This window comes from Hevea brasiliensis, chromosome 18, assembly GCF_030052815.1.
Source record: "Hevea brasiliensis isolate MT/VB/25A 57/8 chromosome 18, ASM3005281v1, whole genome shotgun sequence".
NCBI classification, from domain to species: Eukaryota; Viridiplantae; Streptophyta; class Magnoliopsida; order Malpighiales; family Euphorbiaceae; genus Hevea; species Hevea brasiliensis.
In genome coordinates, this window is record NC_079510.1 from 50,344,224 (window position 1) to 50,356,540 (window position 12,317).

Below are 12,317 nucleotides of genomic sequence, written 5' to 3' on the forward strand. Positions count from 1 at the left end.
TATATATATATATATATATATATATATATATATATATATATATATAAAGAATTATAGTTGTATATAATAACATCATAAAGATACGAAGAGTCTTATTCAACACCTTACTATTAAACTGATAATATCCACTAAAACTGAGTTAAATGGTCAGTGCTCAGTTAAAGAATTCAATATAACAATCAAAGTGTCAATACTCAAAGAGAAGTGATGACCAGAAGCCAAATCAATCATTACGTAGTTCGAATCAACTATATCAAACAAAGTTTGACTTGGATTACTTAGATTGAGCAAAATAAGGTTTGGATAGCCCAAACTGAGCAAAAAAATGTTCGAACTAGTGGAACCAAACAAACACAATTGAAGGATTTGTGTGGATGCTCGCCCGACAGGCCAAACATCAACAATACCAACCAACGATAAGAGCGAAATTATAGTCGGAAATATTGGAATATCAGTGAATATTTGAAATTCTTGCAAATAGTTACAACAACTTTTTGGTTTTAGTCTATAAATATGAGATTCAAGCATTAATTAGATACACTTAATCCGTTAAATTGATTATTGAAATATTCTATTATTCAATATTTCTATCTTTGATCAAATTTTTGAATTGATCATCTATGTAACCGGTTAATAAGCTACTAATCTCAATGAGATTTTGTTTTTCAAATTGATTTGACATTCTAATTGATCTTCAAATATTCCCAATGCCATCATAAACTAAAACTCTTTAATAAATCAACTTAAATTTTAAATAGTTATTTAATGAATGAAAGTTGAGATTGCCTTTTGAGTTGGGAAATTTCTATGAAACTGAGATCCACATTAGAGGTGGGGTTGTAATGTCTGAATTATTGATTAAGAAAATACAGAGGAAAGATAATAGACTATCTAATTAAAAATTAGAAGCCAAAATCAGTAGGTAGAGAAAAAAGGCTTAGGATTAGCATATGATATGAGATAAATTTGTACCAAATTTGGCATTTATCACGCACACGTGAGTGACATGCAGGGGAATGCGTGCTCACTGGGTATGACAAATTGGATGGCCCCAATCGACTTAATGTTCAAAACATCTTCCCTTTGATAGGTCTCCATTGAGTCGTTACCTGTCCTATGGTAGGCCATCTTCTACATTTACTCATGTGAGCTATTGTTGATGCTCTCCTGTGTTTGCTATTCCAAAAATTTGTCTGTATTTATTTTCTTTTATACTTTAAAATTCTTTAAAAAATATATAATTTAAATATAATGTTATATTTAGTAGGCTATAATATAATGTAATGCAATTAAATTTTCTATTAAATCTCAATAAAAAAAAATTTAATTACATTGCATACATTATATTATGGTATATCAAATATTTCTAGAGAAAGGTATGAAACTCATCACTAATTATTATGTTGTCTATTGAAGCTTGATTAAATTAAAAAATAATTTTGAAATAATTGTAAAAAGTAAATGAAGTGAAGGAGATATATACACAAATTGATTAAATTAAATACAAAAATTGAATAACTAAAAGAGAAAATATTTGGTAGATTTAATTTATTACATTATCCATAAATTGATCAATAAAATATTTTCATCGTAATGTAATCATAGATGAACATGTGATTTATTTTTAATTAATTTCAAATATTGAATAATGTAGAATAATATAATTATATATATATATATATTTTTTTATTATTAATTATTTTAAAATTATTTTAATATGTAAAAAAATTTAAAATTGTATAATAAAAGGTAACTGATCACTGTGAAGAATTTTCCATGCATACACCCTTAGGAAATAGGCAAATTTCAACATTTATATGGGTGAAAAAAATGACCAGTAAAAACATAGAACCTCTCCTCAGTGCAACTGTTATCTTTTTCAGAGTATGTGTAATCAGAGAGAGAGAGAGAGAGAGAGAGAGAGGAAGGGACCAACACAACACATAAACAGAGAAGACTGAGGAGTGAAGATGAAGACTAACAGAGTCTATATATTTATTTATTTTCAGCACAGAAAGCGAAGCTTCTCTTTCCATCATTATTATTGCTCACCTTCTTTGTATCACTTTTCTTTCACTCTCCTCTTGTTCTGTGCTAAGTGCTAACCCCACTTTCCTTTCTCTATTACATATTATACATTCTCACAGGCACACAGAACCAACAAAACAAAATAAAGGTTAAAGAAACAAGAAAACAAAAGAAAATCACCCTAGAGAAGAAAATGGATTTCGATCTTGAAAATCCATTGACTAGCTTGAAAGAACACCAATTTGATACTATCCCAGATCTCTTTGCCTCTGAATCTGACCACATGCCTTCAAGAAACTTCTTAAAATGCTTGAAAACCTGTGACTTCTATTCCTCCTTTCGTCAAGAAGCCATTTCTCTCATTTTACAGGTAAAAAGCACCATCCCAGAATTTGTATGTTCCTTTCTTGTCCTTGTTAATGCTTGTGCTTTGTTTTAATCTTGTATTATTTGGACAGACACAGTATTCTTGCAACTTCGAGCCCTTTCTTGCTTATCTTGCGATCAATTACGTGGATCGATTCATCTCCAGGCAAGAAATCCCGGTATACAACTAAAAAAAAATATGATGTTTTCCGTACTTATTTTTTCCTCCTCAAATGAAGGTTTTGCTCTTTGAATTCTTGATTAATTTGCACCAACCAACGACATAATTTCAAGTGTCCACAAACATTTCGCTGATATTGGTTCTTTTGGCAGCGAGGCAAGCCGTGGGTTCTGCGACTTCTCGTAATATCGTGCCTTTCTCTGGCAGCAAAGATGAAGAACACCCATTTCTCACTCTCTAATTTACAGGTAAGTTCATTTTACAATCATATCTATTTGATAAAGGAAAAATTAGCGTGGTCAGAGAAATTGATGTGAATGGAAACAATGAAATATGCATTACAGAGGGAAGAAAGTTTCATCTTCGACATGCAAACGATTAATCGAATGGAGCTTCTCATTCTTGATGCTCTGAATTGGCGAATGAGATCCATAACACCTTTCTCTTTCGTGCATTTCTTCATTTCTTCATTTGAACTCAAAGATCCAGCATTAACACAAGCACTAAAAGATCGAGCTGCAGAGATTATTTTTCAAGCTCATAATGGTAATAGAATAGTACTTTTGTTCTTTTTCTTTTTCTTTTTCTATTCAAGCTTTAATGTAGCCCAACTTTGTGTAGCTAATAACTCCTTTTTCTTTTTATTGCAGAAATAAAGTTACTAGAGTTTAAGCCATCAATTATTGCAGCATCAGCCCTTCTTGTATCTTCCCATGAACTATTCCCACTGCAGTTTCCATCTTTCAGATGTTCAATTTCCTCTTGTGAATGTGTAAATACAGTAAGCAAACAAGCAAAATTTCCATTTCCAGATTTGTATAGTTTTTATTGAACTCCTGTTTAACAGTTGATTCAAAATGGTTTTAGGACCAGCTGCTAAAATGCTTTAATGCACTGCAAGAAATGGTGGAAACGGAATGGTACGAGTCCATGATAGATACAGTTTCGAGCACAAGAACCCCATTGAGCGTCCTGGACAGGCATTGCACCAAATCAGAAAGTGAGACCACAAGCATAGCTGCCAATGCATTGCCAGAGAAGAGAGAAATCAAGCGGCGGAAAACTATTCGCTATTATAGCAAGTGACAGTATGGTCCAGCTTAGTTTCACAGATTCAGCAGAGAAGATAACTCTGTTTCGGGGGTAACTCTGCAATTGGTCGATTTCTCATGCTCCATAACAGAACCGACAGAGGGATAGCTTAGCTTGCAATTGAGAGGGCAAAAAGGAATTTATTTGAATTTATGGTATGGCGTAAAAAGGTATTGGGAAGGGACGAAGAAGGGCAAAACAGAGCTTTGAATGTTATGCAACTTCTCAATGTTTATGTTTCTGGGCAATAATGGTTGTGTCTGTTGCTGATGGCAGAGAGGGAATTACAGTGTTTTTTCCCTTTTTTTTTTTATTACTTTGGAAATCATTAAAGGGTTGTTAGGAATCGAACTACTTATCTTATGCACTATGAAACAGGAATTTGAGCACTGATCCATTGATTAATTGCTTCTTTTGAAAAAAAAAATACAAAGAAAATGAATTTCTTGTTTGAGAAAGGCAAGAAATGGAGTGCCTTCAGGGTCAACGCATATGGAGAAATTTTAGTTAAAGGAAAATAGTAAGAAAATCTGGCGGGAAATAAATTGCGGTAGGTATTGTCCGAGAGTGAGGATAAAGAGACAAGAAAGAACGTACAAGACGCGTAGCTTTCTTAAATATTGTAGTATCTTTGTCGAAGAAATAATTTTCCTCATTCATGTGCTTCTAAGTTCTAATCAATAGCAATAGATACCCATTAGACTGGAATCCAAACAAAAAGAACCCGATTTTCTTGGTTTCCCTTTCCTTTCCTCTGCATTCCGGGCATCTTTCCCTCGATCCCGCAGCTTCTTCTACCCTTGCTGGGTAGGGGAGCTCCTTTCCCGCCCGGTAACAGATCTACTCTCCTCATCATCCGGTGGGTGTATATAATTTTTTTGGTTGAGCTTTTTGTGGCAGATCGAAATTTCAGCGAATGAGTTGTGCTTTTGATAGGTGTGTCTTTGGTTTTGGTTCCTTGTTATTGTGTTTTTTTGCTCACAAGGATTTGAGCCTTTAGGTTGACTTTTGACAATTTGAAGCCTTTGACGTTGAGTGTTGTGGTATCTCTAGAGAATGTTATTGGTGTCATCCCTTGGCATCCAGTCCCTCAATGCCTAATAAATCGCTTGCTGGTTCCCCTAGGTTTAGTTTTCAGTTCACCACCATGGCCTTAAGACCCTTCTCTTTGTTGCTTTTAGGCACTACTTGGATTGCTTGACAACTTGAGAGTGCCATTCGATTGGGAATCTCATTTTAGTAAGTTTTGGCCGCGTTGATTCCTCTACGACTGCTCTGTTTTTTTACCATCTTCTTCGATTGGTGTTGTTAGGGTTACAAGAGATGGGATGACGGCGCTCGTCCTCAACCTGTTTCTTCCTCAGTGGGTCATTTCTTCTCCAGAGCCTAGGATTACTCGGTTTTGGACCTCCGACCTTGTTCTTGCTTTACTTTGGGGTGACCATTAAAGTTTTTTTTTTTTTTCAAAGGTTTTGATTTTTCTAAATTGGGCAATATTTATAAACCTTTGTGCTTTTTTTAGTTAGGGTAAACTATTCAATCTAGATTTTATGCTGTAAGTTTAGGATTTTATTAAATCCTATCTATGTTTTAGACTTAGGCATTTTTTTTACAATGAATTCCTATCTATTGATTAAAAAAAAAAAAATTGTAATCAATTGCTTCCTTCTTTTTCTTGGGTAATTTGTGAAGACAAGGTATCTTGGAAAATCAAAGGTAATTTCTTCATCTTTTTACCTTGCAATAATAATAAAAAAATAATAATAATAATAAAAAAGAATTCAGCTTTAGCTTGGAAGTGAATTGACAACCAAATTGCAATCCGACTATCCATCTTACAATTCTCACTTTTTAGATATTTTCAAAGTGAAAAAAGGGAAAAAAAAAATTGCAATGAGGCCGAAGAATCTCCTAAGAACACATACAAGGAAAAACAGATACAGCAATGTCTCGCCCTCTTGGGCTGGAAAATGGAAACACATTTTAACTTTGCCTGTTGGAGATGAGTCCATCAAACATCTGGGCTCATTTGGTGGGTGTGTGATATTAAGATTTAAATTTAGCCCAAACTATGGAAAAGTTGAAACTGATGAGCTCTGTACTAGTGCAATCCAATTCGAATGCACAGAGACCTTTAACTTTAAAATTAAATTATTTCAATTGCAGGTGGGATTTATGATAAGACCTTGTGAGACCCGCAACTAATAATATTAATAATTTGCTGTTAAAACTTATAACAAATCAAAAGTAAAAGAATCATCTCCAAGATCGAAGACCCAGCTCTCAAAAGTCTCCGCAAATAATTTCTCTCTACCATATCACAGGGCGATTTTTTTTTTCTGCACTGGGCAAAAAACCATTAATAGACCTGGAAGATTTTCCGGTGACTTCCAAATCGCTGAAGAGTCTAACAGCTGCTATGTCTCAGGAGATTGAAAAGTATCTACTGAAGAAACTCGGAGAAGGCCTTGAATCTCCTAAAGTTCCCTTAGCTAAAGAATTCGAAGATCTCAAGGAGTTGCTTAGTACAAAGCTTGATTCTTGCTCTTCTTCAGATGTCCCCGTACTCAGAGCATATCTCTACTCCCTCAACGACGTTTTCAGTGAATGCCAGGCACTTTCAGGCAAGAATACTCTACTTTCACCCACTGTCTTTAAAATTAAGCAGAATTTGTCAAAGATCAAGGCAGAGATAGAAAATATTAAACCCTCCGACGACAACAATCCAAATGGAAGCCTTGATACACCCCAGAATAATGGCCAACTCCAAGCGAGCTTATCTGATGCTAGAGAATTTCATCGCTTGAGTTCTCGCTCTGAGGCTCCACCAAAGGTTTATGGGTTCGATGATGAAATAACGCATCTAGAGAAATTGCTGGTTCGACGAGGGAGTATTGATTATTTCAAGACAGTTGGAATTGTAGGAATGAGAGGTGCTGGGAAAACCACACTATGCCAACTTATTCTGACCAAACCAGAAGTGAAGAACCACTTTGTTCCCAGGATTTGGGTTCACATGTCAACGAAGGACAACGAAGAAGATAATGATCCGAAGATAGCAATTGTGAAAAGAATGTTAAATTCTCTTGGAGTCGAAGGGGAGATGTTGAAAACCATTTTAGACGAGCATGGCCTTGCTGGGTTACTTTGTGCTCTTCATGTGGAGTTGATGCGCAAGAGGCATCTGATCGTGTTGGATGATGCGCAGGATACTGGAGACTGGTACAGCAACTTGAATGCTTCACTACCTCGCCATGTTAAGTGGGAGCAACACCTTGCTTATGGGTTGCCAAAGGGCTATGGTGGAACTGTCATCGTCACAAGCAGGAATGAGGAAGTTATGAAGATGATGGTTGGGGAAGAGAACATATATCGCCTTCTGCCTCTTTCAAACAAAGACCTCTGTTGGGACATATTTAGAGACGAAGTTGAACAGGAAAGGAAACCATTCCAGCCACGAAATGAGGAGGAGCTGAAAAGGGAAGTCATACAGAAGTGTGCTGGGGTTCCATTGGCAGCAAAAATGATGGGGAAGATAATGAGAGAAGGGATTAGAGATGGATCTGTGACTCTTCAGACCATTCAAACACAGATATCAACAGACAGCCTTTCAATCGGTCAATGATTATTGTAGATAGCCATGTCCTCATTTCTGTTCATAAATCTTTGGTTTGCACTGCCATTTCTGTTTGAAATCAAATAAAAAGCCTCCCACTGATTTATCCTCGAACTTCATTTTGTAAGTAAAAACCTGAATGACCAAGAGAAGAAAAACTATCGAGTCGTAAATCAAATTAGGAAAGGGAGGCAGCCAGTATAATCAGTAGGATATGCATAGTATAGATGCCTCTGTAGTGTAAATCTTTCCCCAGCTTGATCTTACTTCTTGAGCAGTAATGGGTTCTTGCAAATTTCCTCTCTTTTCACAGACGTTCGTCTCTTTGGCCTCGCATGTTATCCAGCTTAGATGACAATTAAACAAGAAAATAGTTGAGGCTATAAAGTCAAAACTGCAGGCTTCCCAGCCTAGTTTTATGGAATTTTAGTTAGTTTTCATTTTATCAAATTAAATTATGTAATTTTGGAATAATTTTTCCCTTGCATAGGAAGATCAGGTATGCAACCTGAAGCTAGGCTTGACGGTCGGTACATGGTCGCTGAAATTGAATAACCCATTCTCAGTTCTTTATTGATGTATTTGCATATCGCTAAAGATGCAAATAAATACTAGTTTAGATCCATCCAGATGCAAATTTTAGACAGCATATGAAATAGCATGAAAAATGGGACGAGGTTTGGGAAATACTTAACACTTCAGTTCTATAATATTTTTATGCTTGCCTTATTAAATAACCAGAGGAAGTCTCAAAGCAGTTCAGGAATACTATCAACATCTTATCTGGATTAACCTTCTACAGTCCAGCCAAGAATGGATTTTGTTATGTAAAACAGTGCGTATATGTATTTACGCATCATCCTTTCAATATGGATCACTAGCCTAGAGCAAAGATGGCTGTGATGCCTTTATAAATGACATACGAGAAAACTTTTCTTTTCTTCTATATTTTTCCCATGAAGAAATGCACACAAAGCAACTTTCGATTACCGAAATTGAGGATTACGTAAATTAACCTAGTAACCAACATTTAGATCAATTATGCATTCTAGTAATGATAAGGGATAGCTAGCTGGTCAGGATAGGAGTTAGGACTGAAGAGTTTAAGCGTTGTTCTCATCCCAGCATAGTCATTGCACCGGTCCAAATCAAACTGCTCTAGGAACAAAAAAAAAAAAATATCACCTCACAGACTAACGGGGAGAAAAATAATTAACCCGTTTGATCCTCAGAGTTCCATAACAATTTGATATCAGAATTCATGCCAACACCTCCAGAAATCAACATATAATATCACTATGACACTACTTGGTCATGTTAATTATCACAAACAAAAAACACAATTATCTTGGAGAGATCTGCTACATGATATGGAGCAACAAAAGAAAACCATCTACAAAAGGGGACAAATTGCGCACAGGAAAAAGTACCTCAGGAATAAACACATTGAAACACATATTAAGATGAAAAATATGGAATCCAACTCAACAATATTTGACAGAAATGAAAGACAGATGTTTCACTTACATAGGCCTAGTAGCAAGGAAAGACCAACTGAATTCTAGTTCTTCCAACAGCTTCTTATCTGACAACAATTTTCTGTTGAGCCACAATCCACTCTCATCACAGGGGAAGAAAGTCAGATTAGGGCATTTAACTTTCTCCAAATATACCAAGTCTGGAAATGCATCACGCAATTCTCTCCAATCCATTTTTAAATCACTCAAGTATTTGACACGTAGTATTTTAACTTTCCATTTATCATTTCGTCCCTGGGCTTGACCCAGACCACATAGTTTCCCTCCTCTGATGTAGAGTTTCTGAAGGCACTTCAGTTTGCTAGGCATCAGCCAACTGGGAGCTTCAGTTCCTGGGTAACACTGAAGATCCAGTTTCTCCAAATCTTTTGGAAGTTCTGGATTCAATCTAGTGTCCCTGATTTCTCCAAATCCACCTTTGCCAAGAGATTTCCCTCCCCATACCATTGTTAGCTTTCTAAGTGCTGTAATACGCTGGAGAGCATTCAGGTCATCGACTGTAGGGAAATCATCCTTATTCGTGTAGATGCTCAATTTCCTCAGCTTCAACAATCCTGCCAAATCATCAAGAGTACCATAATTTTTAACTTTCAAGTCACTAATTACAAATCCCTTAAGGACTTGGAGTTTTGTGAGTGACCCGAGCCACTTTGGCATGTAATCTAGCAAGTAGCACTCAGAAATATCCAAGTGCGTGAGGTTCTTGAGCGACACTATCTTCTTTGGAAGCGCCTCCAGATTGTGGCATGCATTAAGATCCAAAATCCTCAAATTGGGCAGGTTCCATATGGTATCAGGAAGCACATCAACTCTAGAGACCCCTTGAAGGCTAAGATACTTCAGATACTTCATATTCTTCAACCCCTTCAAGAATTCTATCCCCTCCAATTCTATGTGCCTTTTAGTCTCCTCATCTTCTGTGTGCTTCTTGGACGAGTTATCCCACCTTCCCAGACAAAGAACATTAACATTTTTCATCATCAAGAACAATTCCACTTCAAAATCAGGATAAGGATCATTGACATTGAACAAAGTTCGCAATTTCTGTGGTTGTAGTTTCTCTGGTTCTGGATGAGTACTTTTATGTAAATTATGATTATTTTTCATTAACAACGGCTGTGAATATCCCTCTTCAGTTTTCACTAAGCAAGCCCTTTGACATGATGAGAAGTCTGCAGTGGGATTCCCCAATCGATCAAAGTTGAAGAATCCAGCTTTCTTTGCGCGAGAAATAACTGCATAACGAATCCAAGCATGCATTCTAAATCCAACCAATCTCCACTTCTTAATAACAGGCTCAATGAACCCCTTCCCCATGAATATCTTCAAAATCTTATAAGCAACTTCCTCCGCCAAGTTTGTTTTTTTCTCTTCATTTTGGCCATTGGAAGGTTCACTTTGGCTTGTTTTCTTTTCCCCATCATCTTGAGGATCTATTAAACCCTCTCCAACCCACCAATACATTAACAGCCTCTTCTTGACAACAGCACCCTCCGGAAACACAGCAAAGCACAGCAAACAAAGCTTGTAACTTGGACAAAGACTGTTATAACATTCCTCAAAATCCTTAAAAGCAGAACAACCTTGAAATTTTTCATTCGAAGGTAGTTGAAGCATTTCATCGATCAAGTTACGGGCATCAAGCCCACTGACTGCTTCTATATACCGGTGCCCTTCAGTTGCCGAAGTCATCTTATGGGGTGACGGGATCTGAAGCTTCAGCTTCATTACCATATCAGTAATAGCCTTAATATTGGCATGGAATTGCTTGGTTGGGAAATCATTTGTCCCATTCAGAGTCTGCTGTATGTAGCTGACAACGCTTTTAAGTATTTGACCTTGTTTTTGAAGAGTCATAAATTGCTTACTTACATTGAGTTCCAGATCTATGAGTTTGCTAAAGGCGATTTGAATAAAGTTTAGATCTTTCTCCAACTTCTCCAATTGTTTGTGCAGTTTTTGATAGTCTTCGTAACGAGAGTAGCTGCCACTGTTGTTTGCACCATTGTCGTCTTTCTTGCTGCTTGAATCATTCTGCTCCTTGTCCTTCTCGAAGAACCCTAACGTCAAACACCCGCCAAATCTGCTTCCATCGATTTCCTTCCTCTCGCCATCTCTGCTATCGATTGTGGTGTTTTTGCTGCTCTGGCTGTTGCTGTTGCCACCGGAGGCGGCAGGAGTTAACTGGGGAAAAGAGCCAGTGGCAACATTCGTGCTATCGTTGGTGGTGGTCGCCGCAGTGGACAGAGGAACAGAGCCATCGGAAACATCTGCGGTAATGGCACCGTTGTTTTCAGTGGCGGGCTGAGAAGTAAGGCCGCTGCCAACAGCATTGTTACCATGGGTGGTGGCAGCGTCAGCGGCGTCGCTATTGGTGTGTGATGGGGGTGGGGGAATGGAGTTCTTGGCTTTGGAGAGGAGATGGATCAAGTCAGGGATAGAATTGATGATATCTGGAATGGTTAAGGCATTATTAGAATGACTTGATTGTGCAGAATTCTCAGCAGATAATGAGGACATGATTAACACTTCTGGAAATGGAGATTAATTTCATCCACCGAAAATACACAGAGATTGAGGGCAGCGAAAGCCAAAAAAAAAAAAAAAAAAACTCTGGGGAAGGAATGATTTTTCCAGATAAGAAGCCAAGAAGATGACAAAATGTTCTACCATTTTTTTTGGTAAATTATAAGTTAGTTACTTAAGTTTTCAATAATTACAGATCTGTCTCTCCATTTATTTTTAATTTGGTAGGAAGATGACAAAATGTTTTAAATTTTTTGGTAAATTATAAGTGAGTCACATTCACAGTCAAAAGTATTGAATGCCCACAACGAGCAAGCCAACCAGCACTCATGTCACTCTCCTTCTAAATATGCGAAGCATAAATAGCTCAATTTATTTTAAATTGAAAATAGAATGATTTTTGGTAAATTTAAGAGACTAATTTATAATTTATTTTTTTAGTTATATGCAAAATGCATTAGTGATTTAAATTTTATTTATTATTTTTTCAAAGAATTTAAATCTTAATTTGTGGTATATTGTAATAGACTATTAATTATTTTTTAAATAATTAGAAATTGTATTAATGTATTATTTATTTATATGATATTTGAGTTCTCATGAAAAATTATAGATATTTTTTATAATTTTCAATAGTATTGGATTTGTCTGTAAAATTATAAAGTTTTAAATTTAAATTTTAATTTTAATTAAAATTAAATAAATATAAAAAAGTTATAATATTTTATTTTCATATAAAATAGGATTTTTTTTTCTCATTAGTTTAATTCTCCCTTTGGGGAATCCAACAAATAGTGGTTGAAAAGTCTTCGTGAGCCGCCATTGTTGGAATAACAATCAAGTCTTTGTTTATAATTTCCCCTTTTGAAGACCAAGTAAACTATATAGCCGGAGCATCGACCCAACTCGGTAATATTGATGAAACTAGCCGGAAATTGGCGTAATAGAATTGCAGAAACAGCCCAAGCAA

General features: G+C 36.2%; 3 protein-coding genes across 3 annotated transcripts; 2 read left to right on the plus strand and 1 right to left on the minus strand.

The window, feature by feature from the left end:
• Positions 1 to 1,882: 1,882 nt before the first annotated feature.
• On the plus strand, positions 1,883 to 3,942 carry LOC110666715 (putative cyclin-D6-1). The gene is given in 8 exon segments (XM_021827304.2): positions 1,883 to 2,398; positions 2,487 to 2,573; positions 2,728 to 2,823; positions 2,920 to 3,121; positions 3,226 to 3,356; positions 3,443 to 3,633; positions 3,635 to 3,687; positions 3,690 to 3,942. Coding segments are annotated over 8 exon segments (1,023 nt in total). The 5' UTR covers positions 1,883 to 2,221; the 3' UTR covers positions 3,776 to 3,942.
• Positions 3,943 to 5,904: 1,962 nt separating this feature from the next.
• Positions 5,905 to 7,595, plus strand: LOC110666714 (probable disease resistance protein At5g45440). The gene has a single exon (XM_021827303.2). The coding sequence runs from the start codon at positions 6,087 to 6,089 to the stop codon at positions 7,290 to 7,292; it is 1,206 nt and encodes a 401-aa protein (XP_021682995.2). The 5' UTR covers positions 5,905 to 6,086; the 3' UTR covers positions 7,293 to 7,595.
• Positions 7,596 to 8,559: 964 nt separating this feature from the next.
• On the minus strand, positions 8,560 to 11,450 carry LOC110666713 (disease resistance RPP13-like protein 4). Its single transcript, XM_058140320.1, has one exon. The coding sequence runs from the start codon at positions 11,339 to 11,341 to the stop codon at positions 8,807 to 8,809; it is 2,535 nt and encodes an 844-aa protein (XP_057996303.1). The 5' UTR covers positions 11,342 to 11,450; the 3' UTR covers positions 8,560 to 8,806.
• Between the last annotated feature and the right edge of the window lie 867 nt (positions 11,451 to 12,317).